Here is a 23,123-nt window from a genome sequence, read left to right on the forward strand (position 1 = left end):
GGCCTAAAGAGGAGCTAGTACCAGTTTCCCTGTAGACAGACGACCCCCCCCCTCCCCCTTTTATTGTACATACTTTTTATTTTATTTTCTAATGTTTTTTTTGTTTTTTTTTTGTATATATATATTTTTTTTGTACATAATGGTATTTTTTTTTTCCCCCTCTGTATTCTTATGTTGATTATTGAACTGTTTGGTTGCTACTATATATGTCTATGAAATTAATTCAAGGACCCCAATGGAAACAAGCCCGCAAGGACTTTTTTGGCCGGACCTTTTAGACAAAAGTATTATAAATGTAACTGTGTTGTTTTACATTCTTTTTGCCTAATAAAAATTTCAATCAATCAATCAGTTTGGAAGTGGCTACTAACATGCACACGATTATTCAACACGATTAGACTACTCATTGACTTTGTAAACGGCATGTATTTATTTGAACAAAAAAAAAACACCTTTAAAAAAAAAATGTTTAAAAAAAATGTATCCCACGATTTTGTAACCCCATTTTTTACACCCAGCACCAATTGTCTATGTAATCCTGGGCACTACCTTCCCTCTGCCAACCTAGGGAGGCCAGGGCCGAGCTCATGCCTCCTTCAATGCATGAGAGCCAACTGACCTTCTTGTCACCTGACAGGGGGGAGTTTCCCCGGTTGGACGTAGCGCGTGGAAGGAACACGTTATTCCAACCAGTTCCTTTCCCCTCCATCAGGCGCCCCGGCTGGCCAGGGGGAGGCAGTATAGTGACCAGGATTACTACACCTTTTTGTGAGGGTACCTACAGTACCCTAGGAGACACGGGGAGAACATGCAAACTCCACACAGAGTAGGCCCTTTCGCCAACCCCACCTAGGGTATGGGCGCTGATGACGCGGAGGAGAGAACACACCCCCAGCGCCCACAGCATCCCCTGCGGGAATCGAACCCAGGACCTTCTAGCTGTGAGGCGACAGCGCTACCGACTGAGCCACCGTGCCTCCCACTCAAAGAAACACCTTTTTAACAGTGGATTAAGTTTTTTAGTTGTTGCTCCTTTATTGATAAATTGCTCATAGCCTTGCATTGCAGACACCATTGTGTAATAAACCTTGCACAGTATTTGTTATTCCTCGTCAGCTGAATTGGTTTTTACCTTCCTAGCTCATTGACCAAAAACACTCTCTTTCCCTCTCATCTAAACATGCCACAAGCAAGCCTGAAGCCTAATTCATGCTCCATCGCACCACGGTGTCGCACATGGAAAACAGCAGGCCTACAAAGCTCACAACGTGCCACAGATGCGAGCTTATAAGTTGTAAGACACCGACGCGCGACGAAGAATAAACTGGCCGTAACTGAGAACTGAGTTTGAGCTTTTTTTAAGACCTGGAACGCATCTGTGTCATTTTTTGATTTGAGCTAAAAAAAAGCATTATTTTACACTTTGGCTATTCAAAAATAGCAGATATACAAGCTCAGAGCTTTTAGATCTGCTTGAAAAATCGCGAATATTTGTGCAAATCTTTGAATATGTATATCATTATTATATTATTATTATGTTATATTATTTTAAAGCGAACATTTTTTACTCCAATCGTTGCTCCTGGGGGTCCCTGGAACAACATATTTTGAGATGGGGGGTTCCGCGGCCAAATACATATCATTTTGGGGGTCTTTGACGTGAAAAAGTTTGAGCACCACCACCGATATACAAACATATACGTTTTTCAGAATACTGTTGGGATTTAGAAGACATTTTGTAGAATGGGCTTCAGGTCTTAAGGGCTAATATAAGGGGTGCACTGGATTTATAACAAGAGTCAGACAAAACTAGACCATCATAAAACAATCAACTGGCACAGTAATCGATTCATCTAGATATTGTCATTTTAATTTCTTATGTTCATCGTGGGAAGCCAAAATCAGAATTGGAACAAAAACATGATTCATTGAGCAGACTTATCAACTAAAGGTGAAAATTGGCACAAGGAAAAGGACGAAACGCGTTTATTATTTTCCGGCAGAGAAACTCCATTGGCTTAAAAGACCTGGAACTATGTCATTTTTAGATTTGAGCTAAAAAGCATTATTTTACACTTTGGGCTATTCAAAAATAGCAGATATACAAGCTCGTAGCTTGTAGATCTGCTATTTTTGAAAAATCGTGAAAATGTGTGCAAATCTTTGAATATATATATATTTTCAAAGCGAACATTTTTCACTCAAATCTTTGCTTCTGGGGGGTCCCTGGAACCAAATATTTTGATGGGCGTCCGCGACCAAATACATATCATTTTGGGGGTCCTTGACATGAAAAAGATTGAACACCACTGATATAGAAACACACGTTTTTCAGAAAACTGTTGAGATTTAGGAGACATGTAGAATGGCGGATCAGACCGGGAGACGTTCATGACAGACAGACGCACATTCCATGGCTGTGCCGGGCTAATGGCTTTCGTGACTTTAGTCTGTCACGTGCGCGCAGTGGAGGAGGAGGAGGTACATGGGAGGCTGTTCCTCTCCCGCTGAGGCGTCTGCTAACAAGACCTCAGGGATTCATTAGCGACTTCACACGCACAGTTTGTCGCGGGAAACCGAGAAATAATTTGTTTCCCCCCCATTCCTGCAAAGGAACGCACGCACCGGCCAGTAATGAGGCTGCCACAAACTCAGGCAGGAGCACAACGTGTGCACGCACACGCACGCACACACACACACACACACACACACACACACACACACCAGTGACTAATATCGCACATTGGACCTGGGGAGATTATTCACTTTAATCACTTTACGGTAGGGTAAGTGATATATATATATATATATATATACATATTTTAACCCATTGAGACCTGAAGCCGATTCTACATGTCTCCTAAATCTCAACAGTATTCTGAAAAACGTATGTTTCTATATCAGTGGTTCTCAATCTTTTTCATGTCAAGGACCCCCAAAATGATATGTATTTGGCCGCGGACCCCCATCAAAATATGTTGTTCCAGGGACCCCAAGAAGCAAAGATTTGAGTTAAAAATGTTAGCTTAAAAAAAATATATATTCAAAGATTTGCACACATTTTCATGATTACAAAAATAGCAGATCTACAAGTTCGTAGTGCGGAGCTTGTATATCCGCTATTTTTGAATAGCCCAAAGTGTAAAATAATGCGTTTTAGCTCAAATCTAAAAATGACACAGTTCCAGGTCTTAATGGGTTAATAAGTGGTGAATAGCTCTGTATTCTGATAATAATCAGCCCTATAAAGAGTGTTTGTTCAGTAACAGGGGGTCTGCCTGTTTCTACACAGCTCTTTAATAAACAGACAACTAATTTTTCAAATCGGGATACCAGCTGTATCCACTCACAGGGGAGATAAGTCACATAGGATACAGCAGGACAAACAAAGTGAAATTGCACATAATGACAGAAATAAATGATCTTGTTTTCAAATGGAATTTTGGAGACATCTCAATTATATAATGGCATGCCCCCCAAATTGGGACACCAGGGTGAAAGTGCAGACGGACATCTCTCTCTCTCTCTCTCTCTCTCTCTCTCTCTCTCTCTCTCTCTGTTTTAGTTGTTCTCCATCTGTCCCTCTTTTCTCTCACAGATCCGTGATTTCATACCCCCCACTTTTTGAAAAAATAAAAAATAAAAACACTTTTTTTGATAATAAATCTGTAAAATCAGGCAAAAATAAGAATTAAATAACCTAACCCTAACCCCGAAATAAAGTAACCAAAACACACAAAAAAACTAACAAAATCCGCCCAAAAAAATGCAACATTTTGAAAATACAAAATTTGTTTAGATTTGACAGTTACAAATGTTTTTCACGCTTTTTCAAAAATAGCAGATCTACAAGCTCATAGCGCGGCTATGAGCTTGTATATCTGCTATTTTTGAATAGCCCAAAGTCTCTCTCTCTCTCTCTCTCTCTCTCTCTCTCTCTCTCTCTCTCTCTCTCTCTCTCTCTCTCTCTCTCTCTCTCTCTCTCTCTCTCTCTCTCTCTCTCTCTCTCTCTCTCTCTCTCTCTCTCTCTCTCTCTCTCTCTCTCTCTCTCTCTCTCTCTCTCATGTGCTATAATATCAGGTAAAAGGCCTGAGGGCAGGGTGATGATCATATAGTGGTCAGGGGGGGAGGGAGGCTGCGTAGATAGATATCAGTAATTCACTCGGCCTGATGAGTGCCAATGATACATACAGGACTGGGGTAGTAGTAAGTAACCATGGCAACAACGTCACCTGTAAGCCCCACCCATTCCATGCCTCTCTCTAAAGCCTGACTTATACTTCATCGCACAGCGGTGTCCCACGCCACCGTCATGCCACATGGAGCATACATTAGCACCTTATTAACACCTCTCAATGTCTGGCACTGGGACAGAAAGCTGCTTTTATTATGTTTTTATTTAACCCATTAAGACCTGGAACTGTGTCATTTTTAGATTTGAGCTAAAAAAGCATTATTTTACACTTTGGGCTATTCAAAAATAGCAGATATACGAGCTTGTAGATCTGCTATTTTTGAAAAATCGTGAAAATGTGTGCAAATCTTTGAATATATATATATTTTTAAAGCGAACATTTTAACTCAAATCTTTGCTTCTGGGGGGGTCCCTGGAACAAAACATTTTGATGGGGGTCCGCGGCCAAATACATATCATTTTGGGGGTCCTTGACATGAAAAAGATTGAGCACCATTGATATAGAAACATACGTTTTTCAGAAAACTGTTGAGATTTAGGAGACATGTAGAATCGGCTTCAGGTCTCAATGGGTTAAAAAAAAAATATATATATATATACATATTATTATTATTATTATTATTATTAATGTATAGATATAAACAAATCTACAGTAAACCCTTCTTTAAAAAGTAAAGAAAAGTATGTTTTTTGTGAACTTGTAGATTTTTTCACTATTTTTGCGCAGTACAACTTAGTATAAAATAGGGCTTCAATGGTTAAACCTTGGGTTACGATTCTTTTCTATTTTTTTTTACCTTGGTAACAGTCATGTTTTTGTTCCCTTTTGAGATGCCGCACAGAAACTAATTTAAATTCCAGAGTGATAACTGTTGTGTTAACCCATTAAGACCGTGAACGCATCTGTGTCATTTTTTTTATTTCTTTGGCTTTTCAAAAATAGCAGATCTACAAGCTCATAGCGCGGCACCGAGTGCCGCGCTATGAGCTTGTAGATCTGCTATTTTTAGAAAAATCGTGTCCCTGGAATATTTTTAGATGGGAGGGGGTCCGTGGACAAATACATATTATTTTGGGGGTCCTTGACACAAACATTTTGAAAACCATTGCTAATAATAATGAGCAACATAAGTAAAAAAAATTATTAAAAAAAACTGTAAGAAAAAAAAAATGTTAGGATTTACAAGACATTTGTAAAATTTTGAGTTTTTTTTTTTGAGTGAATTTCTAAAAAGATTTGAGTTAAAAACTTTCGCTTTAAAAAAGTATATATATATTCAACCTAAAGATTTGCAAACATAAAAAAATAGCAGATCTGCAAGCTCGTAGCGCGGCACTCGGTGCCGCGCTTCGAGCTTGTAGATCTGCTATTTTTATATAGCCAAAGAAATCAAAAAAATAATGGCACAGATGCGTTCCCGGTCTTAAAGGGTTAAGGCATGAAAATCCATAGGGCCCGCCAGCAGCACGCCACACACTGCGCTCTGTAAATAGATGATCAAGGGAGACGCCTGTTTGTGCCGCTCGCTGCAGGAGAACACTCTTGATTTCTAATTGAATTACAACTTCAGGTTGAAAATCAGTTCACTTTGGGATGAAGTGATGATGCAAGCCGTGCAAAGTAATACTAATTATCCATGATGAGCCACTGCACCAGTCTGTCTGCAATCAACACATCACTGGAACGCGTTGGCAATTTGCTTTTCTATCCCTCCCTTACAACCACCTCAGAAATGTAGTGGAGTAAAAGTAAAAGTATTGAAATTTGGAAAATACCCCAGTAAAGTAAAAGTACCCAACATTGTACTTAAGTACAGTACTTGAGTAAAATGTACTTAGTTACTTTAAACCACTGCTGCCCTCTATGTATAACAACTGTGATAGTCACGGTTCAAATTGTGAAAAACATATATACTTTGTTTTACGACAAATAGCTGATTGATTGATTGATTGATTGAATACTTTATTAGTCACTAATGTAAACAAAATGGGGTACAGTCAGACATTAAGGCTAGAAGGATAACACAAAAAGAATCCCGGGGACTTGTTGATGCAGCACATTGTGTGCTATTTGCGCTATTTTTGAATTAAAAGTGTATAAATAAATGAAATATGAAACATTTTGTCAAATTTGGAAAACCTGCCCAAAATAGGGACACCGGGGTTAAAGGAGTAGTTCACCGCAAAAAAAATACTTGTTTTCTATCAATTACACACCGCTTGAAGCCTTGAATGAGACTTTTTTCGTTTTTGACGCAGTCCTGAGCCATTCATTTGATGACCGGGTGTATTTCCGGTGGGAGACTCAAAGAGACTCCTTTGAGTCTCCTACCGGGATACATTATAGCATCTTTCTGCCGGTAATCAAATTTTAGGAATGCGACAAAAACAAAAAAAAATCGTCATGACTTCAATGCTTCATGGGGTGTGTAATTGATAGAAAATACGAGATTTTTGGGGGCGAACTGCTCCTTTAATGAAGCTTTAAATAAAAGTGTTAAATTGTGACAACATATCAGACAGTTATCAACATATCAGACAGTCTACATGTATTTAATTCAGTGTGACCAGAGGCAGGGATAAAACACATCTCCACCGACAAAAAAAGATGTATGACTAAAGGAGGGATCCGCCGACCCCCAACCACACACACGCACATGCACATGCACACGCACACACACACACACACACACACACACACACACACACACACACACACACACATCAATCAATTTGTGGAAAACTACTATGGGCTTACAGAGAGGTACTGCTAAAAAGAAAGACACACAAAAAAAAGAAAACAGAAGCTTTCTTTGCAGCTGATGTGTAATAATGGAGCTAAGCTCCTACACTGTGTGGAGCTGAACCCCCCAAAGATGTCTCCATCATCTGCATTTAGATTGGAAATGTTTTCACTGCACAACCCCTTGAGACCCTCCCCACTCTCTGTGCTAAAGAATACCCCCACCCCCCACACACACACGCACACGCACATGCACACGCACACACACGTGTACTATACTTGTGAGCAGGGACGTCACAGGCTCTCAGAAGGTGGGGGGGGGATGGACTTTCGGTGGACTATACCCCTTATTTTACACTTTGGGCTATTCAAAAATAGCAGATCTACAAGCTCATAGCGCGGCACCGAGTGCTGCGCTATGAGCTTGTAGATCTGCTATTTTTGAAAAATCTTGAAAAACATTTGTAACTGTCAAATCTAAACAAATTCTGTGTTTAAAAAATGTTGTGTTTTTTGGGCGGATTTTGTTAGTTTTTTTTTGTGTGTTTTGGTTACTTTATTTCGGTTTTAGGGTTAGGGTTAGGTCATTTAATTCTTATTTTTGCCTGATTTTACCGATTTATTATCAAAAAAAACGTTTTTATTTTTTCAAAAAGTGGGGGGTATGAAATCACGGATCTGTGAGAGTGAGGGTGTCGCGTCGTACACACAGTGAATGGCCGTGACGCCCCTGCTTGTGAGGACAACAACATTTTGGGACGGTGATTTTCTTGTGTGTGTACCAGGAAAATGGTTGTCGTCACAATGTCTATATTTCTCCAATCGTACTACTCATCTACTGTGTACTTGTTGGGACATTTTGCCCTCACAAGTATAGTAATAGAAGTACACACACACACATACACTCACGCACACGCACACACACACACACACACTCACACACACACACACACACACACACACACACACACACACACACACACACACACACACACACACACACACACACACACACACACACACACACACACACTCCCCCCAAATCAGAGGTAATCACAAAATCACATCTACCAGGAAAAGAGAAGGAGAGCGAAAGGGGGGGGTGAGGTGGGGGGGGGGGGTGGGGGGGGGGGGGGGGGGGGGGGGGTTTACACTCCAGGGTAAATAAAACACTTGGGGTTTTTAGGTGGAGTTACGAGGGGCTGATGAGACAGACAGCAACACAAAGAAACACAGAGGGAAAAGGAGGGATAGAGAAAGAGAGAGAGAAAGGCAAAGGGGGGACAATCGAGAGAAAGAACTAAGGAGGGAAAGACAAAGACGGAGGGAGGAAAAAGAGGGACAGATTGAGAACAACTAAGACAGAGACAGAGAGAGAGAGACAGAGACAGAGAGAGAGAGAGAGAGAGAGAGAGAGAGAGAGAGAGAGAGACAGAGAGAGACAGACAGACAGAGAGAGAGACAGAAAATAGACAGAGAGAGACAGTGAGTGAGTGAGTGAGTGAGTGAGTGAGTGAGTGAGTGAGTGAGTGAGTGAGTGAGTGAGTGAGTGAGTGAGTGAGTGAGTGAGTGAGTGAGTGAGTGAGAGAGAGAGAGAGAGAGAGAGAGAGAGAGAGAGACACACACAGAGACACAGACAGACAGACACACGTACACCCTGGAGGGGGGGTCAGGGAGGGAGGGAGGGAGGGAGCTGACAGACAGAGCAGACAAAAGAACAACAGTGTGACAACAGGCTGAGCATAACGGCTGTGAGTGACATGAAGGAGGCTCAGTGTCATTAACACACTGTGTGCAGTGTCATCCCTCATTCCACTCATTCTACCTGCAGGAGTTCAAACCCAGCATGAGTCTGTGCTTTCTGTGACACCACCACAACACAGGATATATACTGTACTGTCAGTGGTGGGAAAACGTACTACATTTTAACTCATCAAGACCTGAAGCCGATTCTACAAATGTCTTCTAAATCTCAACAGTTTTCTGAAAAACTTATGTTTCTATATCAGTGGTGCTCAAACTTTTTCATGTCAAGGACCCCCAAAATTATATGTATTTGGCCGCGGACCCTCATCTCAAAATATGTTGTTCCAGGGACCCCCAGAAGCAAAGATTTGAGTTAAAAATGTTTGCTTTAAAAATATATATATTCAAAGATTTGCAAAAATGTTCTTGATTTTTCAAAAATAGCAGATCTACAAGCTCGTAGCGTGGAACTCGGTGCCGCGCTATGAGCTTGTATATCTGCTATTTTTGAATAGCCAAAGTATAAAATAATGCTTTTTCGCTCAAATAAAAAAATGACATGGATGCGTTCCAGGTCTCAATGGGTTGTTAAGTTGAGCTGATATATTATTGTATTATTATATATGTTACAATTCCTAACATGCAAACATGACCCGCTTTAATTACTTCAGTCTATATTAGTAGCTTAATGACTAGTATTACAATTCTGTTGTCTTTTTTATGTCCAATGTATTTGTGTTGAAGTTCATAAAGTTAACATAAGTATAACTAAATGCATTTGAAATTAAATAAAAATGTTACTTTTCAGGATTCCAATTCAAAAATAGCAGAAATCACGCGTTTTGAGCTTGTAGATAGGCTATTTTTGCTACTTTTGTGTGACATAGAAGTCGGCATTAATTTATGAAAAAAGTTAAAATACGGAGATAGGAGGTTTCTTCCCGACAGTATATGCAACGTGGCCCTCTGGAGTGAGTGTGGAAATATAGTGGCCCTCTACATCATCCACCACCCCTGGCATAAAGGCAAGGTGTGCATGACACGCGTAAAGTTGCGCAAGACCATCAAACCACGCCATTGGCAGATTCCACCCCATACTGTAGGTAGAACAAAAGTCCGGTGTGGCCGTGGCCTTACAAGTAAAAGTACGGAATTCAAAATTTACTTGAGTAAAAGTACAAAAGTATTGGCATCAAAATGTGCTTAAAGTACCAAAAGTAAAAGTATTCATTGTGCAGAATGTCCCGTTTCACGTTTTCAAATGTTTAAAAAAACTTTTGAAAATAGCAGATCTACAAGCTCACAATGTGTCGCATCGCCAAAGTATAAATAGGTCAAAGTGGTTAAAATGATCGTGATGCTATATTAACACATTTTGCTGGGGACCCCCTGGAACCCCTCTCCAAGGACCCCTGGGGGTCCCCGGACCTCCCTTTGAGAACCAAGGCTCTACACTGCATCTGTAGCCACCATCTCCCATCTCCAACCAGTCAGCCAGCCAAGATATCCATGGCAACCGTCTCCGGAGAGAGAGAGAGAGCAGCGAGGCTGGAGAGGTGGCGCGTGTGCATGTACAGTTAGGGCCGTCACGGTTACGAATTTAAGTTGATGATTAATCGTCACTTAAATAATTGCGATTAAAGAGGTGGTTCCATAGTTTTGCACTTTTTCTGTTTTTCATGTGTCTATGAGGTTGATAGAACTTCATTAAGCCCCCCGGTGGTGTTTTTGTGGTGTTTTATGTCTTCTCTGACTATTTTGAGTTTCTATCTGGAGGCTGAAACCTTGAGGGTCAAACGTGCCAATAGAGAAACAGCACTTTAGTGACATAGTAAAAACATGCCCTCCCCCTCATTATCATAACACAACAGGTGTGGGCATGGGGAGGAGGGACTAGGAGAGGTGGGTGGTGCTAAGGTGGTGGAGGAGGTGCTAAGGTGAGAACCAGGTATACTTAATGAACTGGAGGCGTGTCCACATATAAACATAATTTTAACAATTTCTGTACACTTTTTTGAAAAAAATCTTCCTCCTAGTATAACCATAATACCTGATGATTATGTTTTAGGGGGGGGGGGGATATCACGGCACCCCGTCTTTAAAATTGACAAGCTCACAACGCGTCACAAAGCGACGCGTTGTGAGCTTGTAGATCTGCTATTTCTGCTTCTTTTTTTTTACATTCGAAAATGTGTGAAAATCTTTCAACGTGGAAACGCTTCTGACGATTATGCAAAAAAAAGTAATTGCGATTTATCTGAAATAATTGCGATTAGACCATTATGTAATAATTGTGACAGGCCTATACGTACAGTACGTACAGTATGTGTGAGGGTTAAAGCTACCATCCGTGAGTTGTATGTCCTCTCCAGACGGAGAGAGAGGATGACGCATGTACTGTACTGTACAGTACATACATGTTTCATGTACATACCTGCTTCTTTTGATGTTATGTGTGTATACTGTATATGTTTGATCTTTCTTTGACATGTTTTCTTTGATGTTTCCTCCTTCCTCTCCATCTCTATTCCCCCCTCCCCCTTTTTTTCTTTACTGAATACAACGAATGATGGAGGTTACACAAAAACAAGTTTCCCCCACATCCCCCAATCTGTAAATCTGTGTGACAATAAAATGTATTCTGATTCGGACTTTTAACCACTTTGAACCCCAGCAGCCCCTATTCTGTAGGGGTAATATATCAGATCTACAAGCTGTGAGCTTGTAGATCGCCTATTTTTTAAGAGATTTGGGGTATAGCCTGAAAAAAAAGCACTCCCAAGTATAGAGCCAACTCAGGTCCAGTTTGTCCAAGTCTAGAGGGTTTAAGTGGTTAAAACGGCTTCTGATTTCTTATCAGGACATCTGGGAACTGTCCAGTGCTGAAAGCTTGGTACAGTTGCAACTCAGGTCCGTTTTACTAAGACTAGAGGGTTTATTTAAGTGGTTAACATACTCTACCATACAGATTGTTAACCCATTAAGACCTGAGGCCGATTCTAGAAAATGTCTTCTAAATCCTAACAGTCTTTTGAAAAAACGTATGTAATGCAAGTATGCAACATACGTTTCTTCGTTTCTTTCAGTGGTTCTCAAACTTTTTCATGTCAAGGACGGTAAGGACCCCCAAAATGATATGTATTGGGCCGCGGACCCCCATCTCCAAATATTTTGTTTCAGGGACCACCCAGAAGCAAAGATTTGACTTACAAATGTTCGCTTTTAAAAAAATGACATATATATTCAAAGATTTGCACAAATTTGCACGATTTTTCAAAAATAGCAGATCTACTAGCTCGTAGAGCGGCACTCGGTGCCGCTCTACGAGCTTGTACATCTGCTCTTTTTAAATAGCCCAAAGAAATCTAAAATGACACAGATGCGTTCCAGGTCTTAATGGGTTGATAAAAATAAGTCCTGGATTGACAGTAATTCTGTACGCTGTTTTCCTGCTAAAGTGCACTTCCTCTCACCCTCAGCGATGTACTGTACTCATAGCGGTGTAAATACAAGTGTTGTTATTTTGGTACGGCCGGTGTGCAGCATCCAAGGCCACTGGTCTAACAATGCACTTTCACGATGTGATTATTTCAGCCCACTGCTAATCCCTCCAGACACGTTCTCAATTTGCAATGACAATCTGTCAGCGGGATCTCCTGTGTATTTGAATAGGATAGGAGCTCTCCTAGAGCCTTCATCATACAAGAGCGTTGCAAAAAAGTTGTGTAGATCTGCTATTTTCACTATGGATTTCTTTTTTACCCATTTAACCTAAGGCCGTCTTCTAAATGATCCTAACAGTTTACTGGATGTACGTATGTTGCTATATCACTTTTTCATGTCAAGGACCCCAAAAATTGTATGTATTTGGCCACGGACCCCCATCTCAAAATATTATTTTCCAGGGACCCCCAGAAGCAAAGATTTGAATTAAAAATGTTTGCTTTAAAAAAATATATTCACAGATTTTCAAAAAAAGTGACGCGCTATGAGCTTGTGTATCTGCTATTTTTGAAAGATTGTGAGTATTGTAAGTCGCTTTGGATAAAAGCGTCTGCTAAATGACTGTAATGTATATGTAATGAGTCACACACTCATATACATCTGAAATCTGAAATGACACAGATGCTTTCCCGGTTTTAATCCGTTAAATCATAACAAAAAAAGGAACGTTTTTAGACATGCAAGGTTTCCACCCGACGGCGACAAAACGTACTTAGTTACTGTACTTTCCACCCCTGCTAGCTTAGCCTGGTGTAGCTAGACTATATCACTGTGTGGATATGAGTCTGGTGCTTCCATGAGGACGTTTTGTTTCCCAAGGGGCGGGATCAAAACAATGTCCCTCGACGCAATTGGTTAGACCTACAACCAACTACCAATTACAGTCCCATATTCGAATACTGAGCCCTGATTGGTGCCCCACGTCTCCTGGAGCAGGAAATGGATTCTCTATGGAGCGGTGCCAGACCCAAATCGCAGAGTGCAAATTTTTTTTTGCACTCGCAGATTCGTCTGGTCCCAGGCTACTGCTAGCTACCAGTGGTGGAAAAAGTACTCACATTTTGTACTTAAGTAAAAGTATCAATACTGCAGTGTAGAAATTCTCTGTTACAACTAAAAGTAAAAGCACAAAAGTATTGGTATCAAAATGTACTTAAAGTACCAGCAAGCAAAAGTAGTCATTGTGCAGAATGTCCCATTTCGCAAGTTAAAAATGTATAAAAATCATTTGAAAATAGCCGATCTACAAGCTCACAATGCGTCGCATCGCGACGCATTGTGAGCTTGTAGATCGGCTATTTTCAAATGGCCGAAATATATATAGGGCTGTCAAATAATTGTAGTGGAGTAAAAGTGCAATATTTGCTTCTGAGATGTAGTGGAGTAGAAGTAAAAAGGACTGAAAATGGGAAATACTCAAGTAAAGTAAAAAATCCTCAAAAGTGCGTTTAAGTACAGTACTTGCGTAAATGTACTTAGTTACTTTACACCACTACTAGCTACAGTATACATTCAACATGATGCGTTTCATACTGGAGTGCCGTGGCCTCAAATGCCCCCAGAAATGACTGACTGATGATTTCAAGACTTGATTGATTTACTAAATTAGTCTCCAGATGGAAACCCATCTCCGGTGTTGGGGAAGTTATTTTCCTAAATATGATGTGCTGTATTGCTTATTACTTTCAATTCAAATATACGTTATGTAACAATATTACTTTCTGTGTTCTAACCCATTAAGACCTGAGGAAGCATCTGTGTGTCATTTTTAGATTTGAGCTAAAAAAGCATTATTTTACACTTTGGGCTTTTCAAAAATAGCAGATCTACAAGCTTGTAGATCTGCTATTTTTGAAAAACCGTGAAAATGCGTGCACATCTTTGAATATATATATTTTTAAAGCGAACATTTATAACTCAAATACTACAAAATGTTTTGAGATGGGGGTCCGCGGTCAAATATATTATTTTGGGGGTCCTTGACATGAAAAAGTTTGAAAACCACTGATATTATAGCAAAACATATGTTTTTTTCTTAGGATTTTTGTGAAGATTTAGAAGACATTTGTAGAAGCAAAGATTTGTGTAAAACATGTTTGCTTTAAAAATTGCTTTACATTTTTTGTAAAAAAAAAAAACATGATTTTTCAAAAAAATAGCAGATCTACAAGCTTGTAGCGCGGCACTCGGTGCCACGCTACAAACTTGTAGATCTGCTATTTTTGAATAGCCCAAAGAAATCTTAAAATGACACAGATGCGTCTTAGGTCCTAAAGGGTTAATTAGGTCATTTGTATCACTTTTGTGTTTCTTTGACAAAAAAAACACTCTCACATGAAGCTCAAAGGGTCGAGGAGGCGTAATATCAAATGGAAGACGGAAGGCAGGATACATGGAATAGAGATGAATGCCTCGGTGGAAAACCCATCTCCATTGTTTGGGGAAGTTGTTTTCAAAATGTGATGTGCTGTATTGCATATTACTTTCAATTCAAACTAAAACGTAATTAAGTAATTTGTGTCACTTTTGTGTTTCTTTGACAAAAACACTCCCACGGCAGAATGGAGGTAGGATAAATGGAATAGAGATGAATGCCTCAGCAGAGGCGTAATTTCAGGAGAAAAAAGTAAGAGGGAGGCAAAAATAAGTTACCACTTAAGACGTAAGGGAAAATGTTTATAAATGTTCACCTATAATGACACAATGACAAAAATACGAATAGTGTCATTTTAAGATTTGAGCTAAAAAGCATTATTTTACACTTTGGGCTGTTCAAAAATAGCAGATATACAAGCTCGTAGCGCGGCACCGAGTGCCGCGCTACGAGCTTGTGGATCTGCTATTTTTGAAAAATCGTGAAAATGTGCACATCTTTGAATATATATATTTTTAAACTAAAGCGAACATTTTTAACTCAAATCTTTGCTTCTGGGGGGTCCCTGGAACAAAATATTTTGATGGGGGTCCGCGGCCAAATACATATCATTTTGGGGGTCCTGGACATGAAAAAGTTTGAGCACCACTGATATAGAAACATGCTTTTTTCAGAAAACTGTTGGGATTTAGGAGACATGTAGAAACGGCTTCAGGTCTCAACGGGTTAATAAATGTATGGTTGCAGACAAGAAAAAGAACATATTTATAACATATGTGTCACATGTCACATGAGATGCACTCAGCATTGATCTGAAATCAGATTCATCTGCAAAGAATGTTCAGAGTTGGGGACAATAGGCTCTATGCACAGCCGCCATATTGGACAGAAATTGGGCCCCTTCCTTGCTTCCTTCACAGGTGTCACCAATGACACTAATGAAGGCTCTGTTCCATTTTAGTGTAGCACAGTGGTTCTCAAACTTTTTAATTTCAATGACCCCCATAACTCTGAGAGTGTACAAATAGAACCAAATGGACCCGGGAGGGTCCATTTGGTTCCATTTGTACACTCAGAGTTACACCCTCTCAAGGAACCATGAGGGTCCCTGGACCACACTTTGAGACCCACTAGTATTTCTAGTGAGCCAACATGCACAATATCAGCACCCTGACTCTGTTTGACCAGAATGGAACTAGAGCCTTCATTAGTATCATTGGTAACACCTGTGAAGAAAGTAAGAAGAGGCCCAATTTCTTTCCAATATGGCTGCTGTGCATAGAGCCTATTGCCTAAAATAACGAATACATTTGAGGTTGAATGTGAACACTAGGGGGGTATGGTATTCTAATGACATGTTAGCAGCCCACATTTCAATGTCATGATGAAACCTATCATTAAGTTACACCACCCTTTAGCCTGGTAAACACATCCCATGTGCAGTGGTGGAAAAGGCACTGAAATGTTTTACTTAAGTAAAAGCATCAATACTGCAATATAGAAATACTCTGTTACAAGTAAAAGTCCGGAATTCAAAATGTACTTGAGTAAAAATACAAAAGTATGGGCATCAAAATGTACTTAAAGTACCGAAAGTAAATGTACTCATTATGCAGAATGTCCCATTTAAAGTTTTCAAATCATTTGAAAATAGCGAATCTATAAGCTCACAATGCGTTGCATCGCGACGTATTGTGAGCTTGTGGATCGGCTATTTTCAAATGGCCGAAATATATACAGTATATAGGGCTGAAGTGGTTAATGCATGTTTTGTAATAATAATAAATGCAGTGGAGTAAAAGTACAAGTTCATGGGAAATAAATCAAATCTAATAAAAGCTTAAATAGTGAGTGGTCAATGTGCATGAAAATACCCCATGATATCCACACCCTGTTTCAGTCAAACAAACACAAACGACAGTATTTGAAACTTATGTCAAACGCAGGGAAATGGAACCACACTCACACACGGTGCACCTGACCACCAGGCATACATATTTAACAGTGGATGGGGGAGGAAATCAGGAAAATAAATTCAAACTCTGGCAGTCAGCACAGCAGCCTTTGTGTGGGCCCTCACACAAAACCTCGCCGAAACGTTCCACAAGAGAGCCCCGCACGGCCCGGCGATGTTTTGTCTCTTTCCCGTCCATAATTGCAAATTTTATGCATTATTGTAATTGAACAGATGGTTGACTAAACTTTCCCTAAACGGACTTGGGAAGGGTCCAGTTCCATCCCACAGAGCAGAGCATGTCTGCAAACATCCACAGCGTGTGTGTGTGTGCGCTCTCTCTCTCTCTCTCTCACTTACACCGACTCTCGTTTAACCCATTTAGACCGGGAACGCATCTGTGTCATTTATAGATTTATTTGGCTATATAAAAAAATAGCAGATATACAAGCTCATAGCGCGGCACTCGGTGCCGCGCTATGAGCTTGTATATCTGCTATTTTTTGAAAAATTGTGAACATTTGTGCAATTCTTTTGAATATACCTATATTTTTTAAAGCGAACATTTGTAGCTCAAATATTTGATTCTGGGGGGGGGGTCCCTGGAACAAAACATTTTGAGATGGGGGTCCGCGGCCAAATACATTATCTAAACATGATTTCTAAATCCTAACAGTATGTTGCTAGATCAGTGGCGCTCCAACTTTTCCAATGTGAAGGACCCCCAAAATTATATGTATTTGGCCGTGGACCCCCCCATCTCCATACGTTGTTCCAGGGACCCCCCCAGAAGCACAGATCGGAGTTAAAAAATGTTCGCTTCAAAACACAAACGTTCACGATTTTTTCCAAAGAATAGCAGATATACAAGCTCATAGCGCGGCACCGAGTGCCTCGCTATGAGCTTGTATATCTGCTATTTTTTTTTAAAGAAATCTAAAATGACACAACAAGACGCTTTCCCGGGCTGAATGGGTTAACAGAGTTATACTCTCTTTCTTGGGTGACAAGTAACCCCAATCTGTCGCGCGTGAGTGCGTTTGATTCCTCTGGAAACCAGACAAACCGGACAGTGGTAATGCTGGCAGTGGCATCGTTTGTAGCGTCTGAAACTGTCATTTCCCCCGCTTTGGTCCTCTCTCCCTCTTTGTTCCTGGCCTCTCTGCTTCCTCTGTCATCTTTTCTCCTTGTCACACTTTCTCCCTGTCATCTTTCTTTGCCACCATTCTTTTGTGTTCCTCCGTGCCTTCCCCTCCCTCTGTCCCTTTCCCTCCTCCTTGTACAGTATTTAACGTCAACTGCAGTGATTGTTAGTGAGGAAGACAGTGTCTGCCTGCATCGTGTCTATCATTACTTTCTTTGAATCCGTTAGAATTTGCGGCAGGGAGCTAAGGCTGGCCAATTAACCCATTGAGACCTGAAGCCGATTCTACATGTCTCCTAAATCTCAACAGTTTTCTGAAAAACGTATGTTTCTATATCAGTGGTTTCATGTCAAGGACCCCCAAAATCACATGTATTTGGCCACAGACCCCCCATCAAAATATTTTGTTCCAGGGACCCCCAAAAGCAACGATTTGAGTTAAAAATGTTCGCTTTAAAAATATATATATTCAAAGAGTTGCACACATTTTCACGATTTTTCAAAAATAGCCAAAGTGTAAAATAATGCTTTTTTGCTCAAATCTAAAAATGACACAGTTCTAGGTCTTAATGGGTTAACCGAAAAGATATCAAAACCAATATTTAGAACCAATAACCGACTAGGGTTAGTTCACCCTAAACTAATAGTGTAATAGTGTGGGGATAATTTGTTTTATTTCTTATATCAACGAACCAACACAAAACAAATCTAATAGATTCTTTATAGTCGACTAACCCTGTGTCCTACTTTGTTGTACAATGCTGCCGTACAAAGATAGCAAACATAGCCGATCTACAAGCTCATACTGTATGTCAAAGAAGACAGGTCTATGACATTTCTATGACTAGTCATGCAGAGCCAAGCTGTTAAAAAGTATAAGGATGCCTGCCAGCCACGCCATAAACAAAACAGTCAGTAAAAGAAAAATGGGCAGCGCAAATCACTGATTCATTGACTTCCATTATAATATTACGTTAAATATATCACAAAGTATAAAACATTAAAACAAAATAATTTATGGAGGTACTTCTGTGGCCTACTGGCAGCGTGCGTGCAAAGTTTGGTGCCGAGCAGTCCCAGCAGTTTGCGAGATTACATTACAGAAGACATAGTCTAGTCACGCCGCAAGAATTAAAAAGTAGGAGAAATATCCGATCTGTAAGCTGACACTGCATCTCAATGTGACCCGTTGTGAGCTTGTAGATCGTCCATTTCAGCTATTTAGCTCTGGTCCCAGCCAATAGCATTCATTTCCGCGTAAATTGTTCGGACCGGATACAGAAAGATGGCGGATTTAAAATTTCTGAAAAATAGGCTTCATTTGCGGTCTGTAGAGTGTATGGGCGTAACTTTGTCCATACTTTTTTTACTGTCTATAGATAATCTGAGTTCCCAGAAGTTTTCGCCGGCTCGGCGAGGAACTTCTGGGCCAGAGCCCTGGGATTTGTGGGCGGGATGTAATTTACGCTCTGAATCTGAGCGGACACGCCTCTTACCGGTCTGAGAGCTGTGCAACTCGTGTAAAAAGTCCGACGAGAGGCAAACAGCAGTACACAACAATGGCGGCCGCAATTTCTCAAGGGGAAATTGCTTCCCGTCGATCCTATTTAGATGCAACACCCACTGCATGTGGATCCCGCCCCCTTTTCTTCATTGGCTGTTGATTTGAATCACAACGCAGTGGCCGCGCCCCCGCTGTCCAAACTCCGAGGCAATGCCTCCCAGACTAGTCTATGGATGACATCCAGTGTTGCCAGATTCTGTGAGAGAAACAAGCAACCAGGTCTAGGAAAACCAGCCCAAAAGAAGCGACTATGGGCCATATGAGTACGTTAACATGTACATCAGCTATTTGAAAATAGCTGATCTACAAGCTCACAACAGCTATTTTCAAATAAAATCTTGTGAGGAAATTATAATGAGCTGATCTGGCAACCCTGATGACATCAGTGTTCAATCATGTGTCAAGTGACACATGAACGCTCTTCTAGACAGGGTTGCACCTTTAGGTGACACGTTGTGAAAAGTGTCAACAACCTTTTCCTGTTGAAAATATGATGTCTTTTTTTTGTTAAGCAACGTGTCACAGGACAGAGGACACTTTTTTTGCCCAAACCTAAAAGTGACAGACAGAGAGAGGACTCACCCAGGCCAGAGTACAGCAGCAGCATCAGAGTCGTGATGAAGACCTGCCGCCCAGCCACACCAAGAGGCACCATCATAGACCTGCGGAGAGAGAGACGGAAAGATCGACAGATTCTTTGAGACACAGATCCAGGTTTTTGACCAATAAAAGCACCTTTGTTTGGCCCGTATTCGGGACAGCTGTGTCCAAAAGCGATTTAGATTTAGAACCAGTAACCCGACTTAATCTTTGCTCACGTCGGTCCATCGAATAATCAAGGATTAGGTTTCTTTTTCTTTTTAATAGTATATTCAGTATGTACGTACGGACAAATTCTAAAAGATGTGTTTCGTTTTTTTTTAAATTGACTAATCGTCTGATTAACCATTTAAGCCCTGTATTTTTTGTTTTACAATGGTTTAAAAAATAGTGAAAATAGACGATCTCAAGCTCACAGTGAGCTTGTAGATCTGCTATTTTCAAAATGTTTTTTTTAATCATTATTAATCATGCATTAATCGTAATCTAGGCAACATTTGGAATAATCGTCATGTTGGTTTTAAGTCATATCACTCAGCCATACTCTGGGACCCCAAATCTCAGCGTTTAACTCAGAGAGAGTACAAATGGAGCTGAAGATTACGGGAGGCATGCGTTAATCCGACAGACCTTTTCTCCGACTATGTGGCATCCGCGTGCGGTTAGGGTTAGGGTGCGGGTTTGGTTCGGGTTTACTGTTTAATGTCGGAGCACTGCGCTGTCGGAGGAATGCGCTGTCGGACTAACGTATTGCACCCGAAGATTACAGGTCCATTTGGTTCCATTTGTACACTCTCTGAGTTACAGACCTGTAAAGTGTCCCCACGTTGAGAAACAGAGAGACAGAGTATCAGTGAGAGAGAGAGAGAGAGAGAGAGAGAGAGAGAGAGAGAGAGAAAGATTGAGATGACAAGCAAATATATAAGGTCCAATATATGGTGTGTATTGGCTTCTCCATTTGTCCACCCACTGCTACACTAGCATGGTGCTAGCAGGCTGACTCAGCGTGTCAGGCAGTGATGTGTGGGCTACACACAGCTCGCTAAAATGCTGTGATCTATAAGAGGTTTTGTTAAAAGATTCCATAAAGGTGATGGGTAGCCTATGTGTGCAACTCTGTACTTTTGTGTGTCTGTGTCTGCGTGCGTGTGCACGTGTGTGTGTGTGTGTGTGTGTGTGTGTGTGCGTGCGTGCGTGCGTGTGTGTATCTGTGCATGCGTGCGTGGTCGACATTAATACTATAAATGTATTTATATAGACGTCTTGCTTTCAATGTTATTGTTTTATTTTGTTCATCCTGCTTCTATTTATTCTTTCTTATAAAGCCCCTTTTGCTTTTAAAAAGCGCACTATACAAATGAAGACTATTGGAAGGGATGCACGCTGGCCGCCACGGCTAATAGTTCTGTCAAATACATCAGGCCGGTTTGGTTTGGCTAAAGTCTGGTTGGTATCAGAGATTCTCCCTAATGCTACAATAAAAGGTGCTTCCAAGGGACAGATCCGTAATGGGGACAAACGGATCACATCTTAACCACTTCTGTCCAACCATCCAAAACTAATGACCTTCGTCGATATGGTTTAATAAAAGTAATGGGTTGAATCGGAGCTCGCTGTCAGCCGTCGCTTTAACCATTTAAGACCTGAGGCGATTCTTGAAAAAAATCTAAATCCTAAGAGTTTTTTGAAAAAAAATCTAAAAACATTTTCTTTAAAGATTTTTCAAAAATAGCAGATCTACAAGCTCGTAGCGCGGCACTCGGTGCCGCGCTACGAGCTTGTATATCTGCTATTTTTGAATAGCCAAAGACATCTAAAGTGACACAGATGCGTTCCAGGTCTTAATGGGTTAAGTTTGAGAAGTCAGTCGGAACGCGGTAAAAATCCTCAGCGTCATTTCATCCCATTTGTAAGACTGAGAGGGTACAAATGGAACCAGAAATGTGACCCTTTACAGGTCTAGTCAACTCTGTTTGTACAACTTTCAGAGTAAGATTCAGTCCCAGCATTTTTACTGTGTATCCGCAGTGGACAAGGGTGATCTTGCCGCATCGTTTCAGACCACCAAACAAAACAAAAAAAAGAAAAAAGAAAAAAACAAATCCTCCTCCAACCCACATGAGAAATGAGCCGCAGTGTGTTTGCCAGAACCGCTGGCTCGGGTCCCAAAGCTTCTTGGCTGGCAGGGACGGGTGCAACAGACAGCCGCTTCACTACCCAGCAGCCCTTGCCAGAGAACGTTGAAGTTGAAGAGGAGGGGAGGTCAAGAGATCTACAGTACTACTGCAAAATCCTCCGTTTATGGTGCGTACTGTACCTACCTACTAGGGATGCACCGAATATTCGGCCACCAAAATGGCCGATAATGGTTAAAAAATGCATTTTCGGCTTTCGGCCGAAAGGGTTTTAACGGCCCAAAAATATCACCGAAAGGCACCGAAACATATTGGCCGATGAAGGTTAAAAAATGCAACACCGAAAAAATATCACCGAAAGAACAGGTGCTGAATAGAAAAGTGCTGAATAAATGTTTCATGGACCCACAATAGTGATTATTATTTAAGTTAAGTTTTGCCATAATCATGTATTTTCTGTTGCCAGTGGTGGAAAAAGTACTCAAATGTTTTACTTAAGTAAAAGTATCAATACTGCAATGTAGAAGTACTGAGTTGTACTGAAAATGTACTTAAAGTACCAAAAGTAAAAGCAAAAAAATGTTTGAAAATAGCAGATCTACAAGCTCACAACACGTTGCGATGCGACGCGTTGTGAGCTTGTAGATCGGCTATTTTCAAATAGCCCAGGTATAAAATAAGGCTAAAGTGGTTAATGTATGTTTTATAATGTAATAATGTATATCTGCAAAGTAACTAGTAAATAAAGTTTTCAAATAATTGTAGTGGGGCAAAAAGTACAATATTTGCCTCCAAGATGTAGTGGAGTAGAAGTAAAACTATAGACAATTGGAAATACTCCAGTAAAGTAAAAGTACCTCAAAATTGTACTTAAGTGCAGTACTTGAGTAAATGTACTTAGTTACTTTACACCACTGTTCGTTGCAGCCTGGAAAATCCTACCGTTGCTTCCCGACGAGGCCCTATAGCTACGATATAGAGATGGTATGGAGTACAGCGGAAGCTGCGAGATGCGACGAGCGAAGCGTGTACAGTAGGTTGATGTCGTGTTTATTCATTTGTACATGAATCGAATATACAGTAACGGGAGAGAGATTTGACGTTATCACGGAGAGTGCAGGTGGCGTTTCCCCCCCCCCCCCCACCTCTTCAGCTTAGCGTGAG

The 23,123-nt window shown here is 40.7% G+C and overlaps 1 protein-coding gene across 1 annotated transcript in view; it reads right to left on the minus strand.

Moving 5' to 3' along the window:
- The window catches only part of LOC311045150 (neurocan core protein-like), a gene marked incomplete at both ends in the record, with an annotated part of 140,000 nt that overhangs the window by 64,764 nt on the left and 52,113 nt on the right, over positions 1 to 23,123 (minus strand). Inside the window, one exon of the mRNA XM_084056960.1 lies at positions 19,807 to 19,886. Coding sequence (XP_083913086.1) covers positions 19,807 to 19,886 — 80 coding nt within the window. The remainder of the gene's footprint in view (positions 1 to 19,806; positions 19,887 to 23,123) is intronic.

Source organism: Gymnoscopelus microlampas (assembly GCF_963454915.1).
Source record: "Gymnoscopelus microlampas genome assembly, chromosome: 5".
Lineage (NCBI taxonomy): Eukaryota > Metazoa > Chordata > Actinopteri > Myctophiformes > Myctophidae > Gymnoscopelus > Gymnoscopelus microlampas.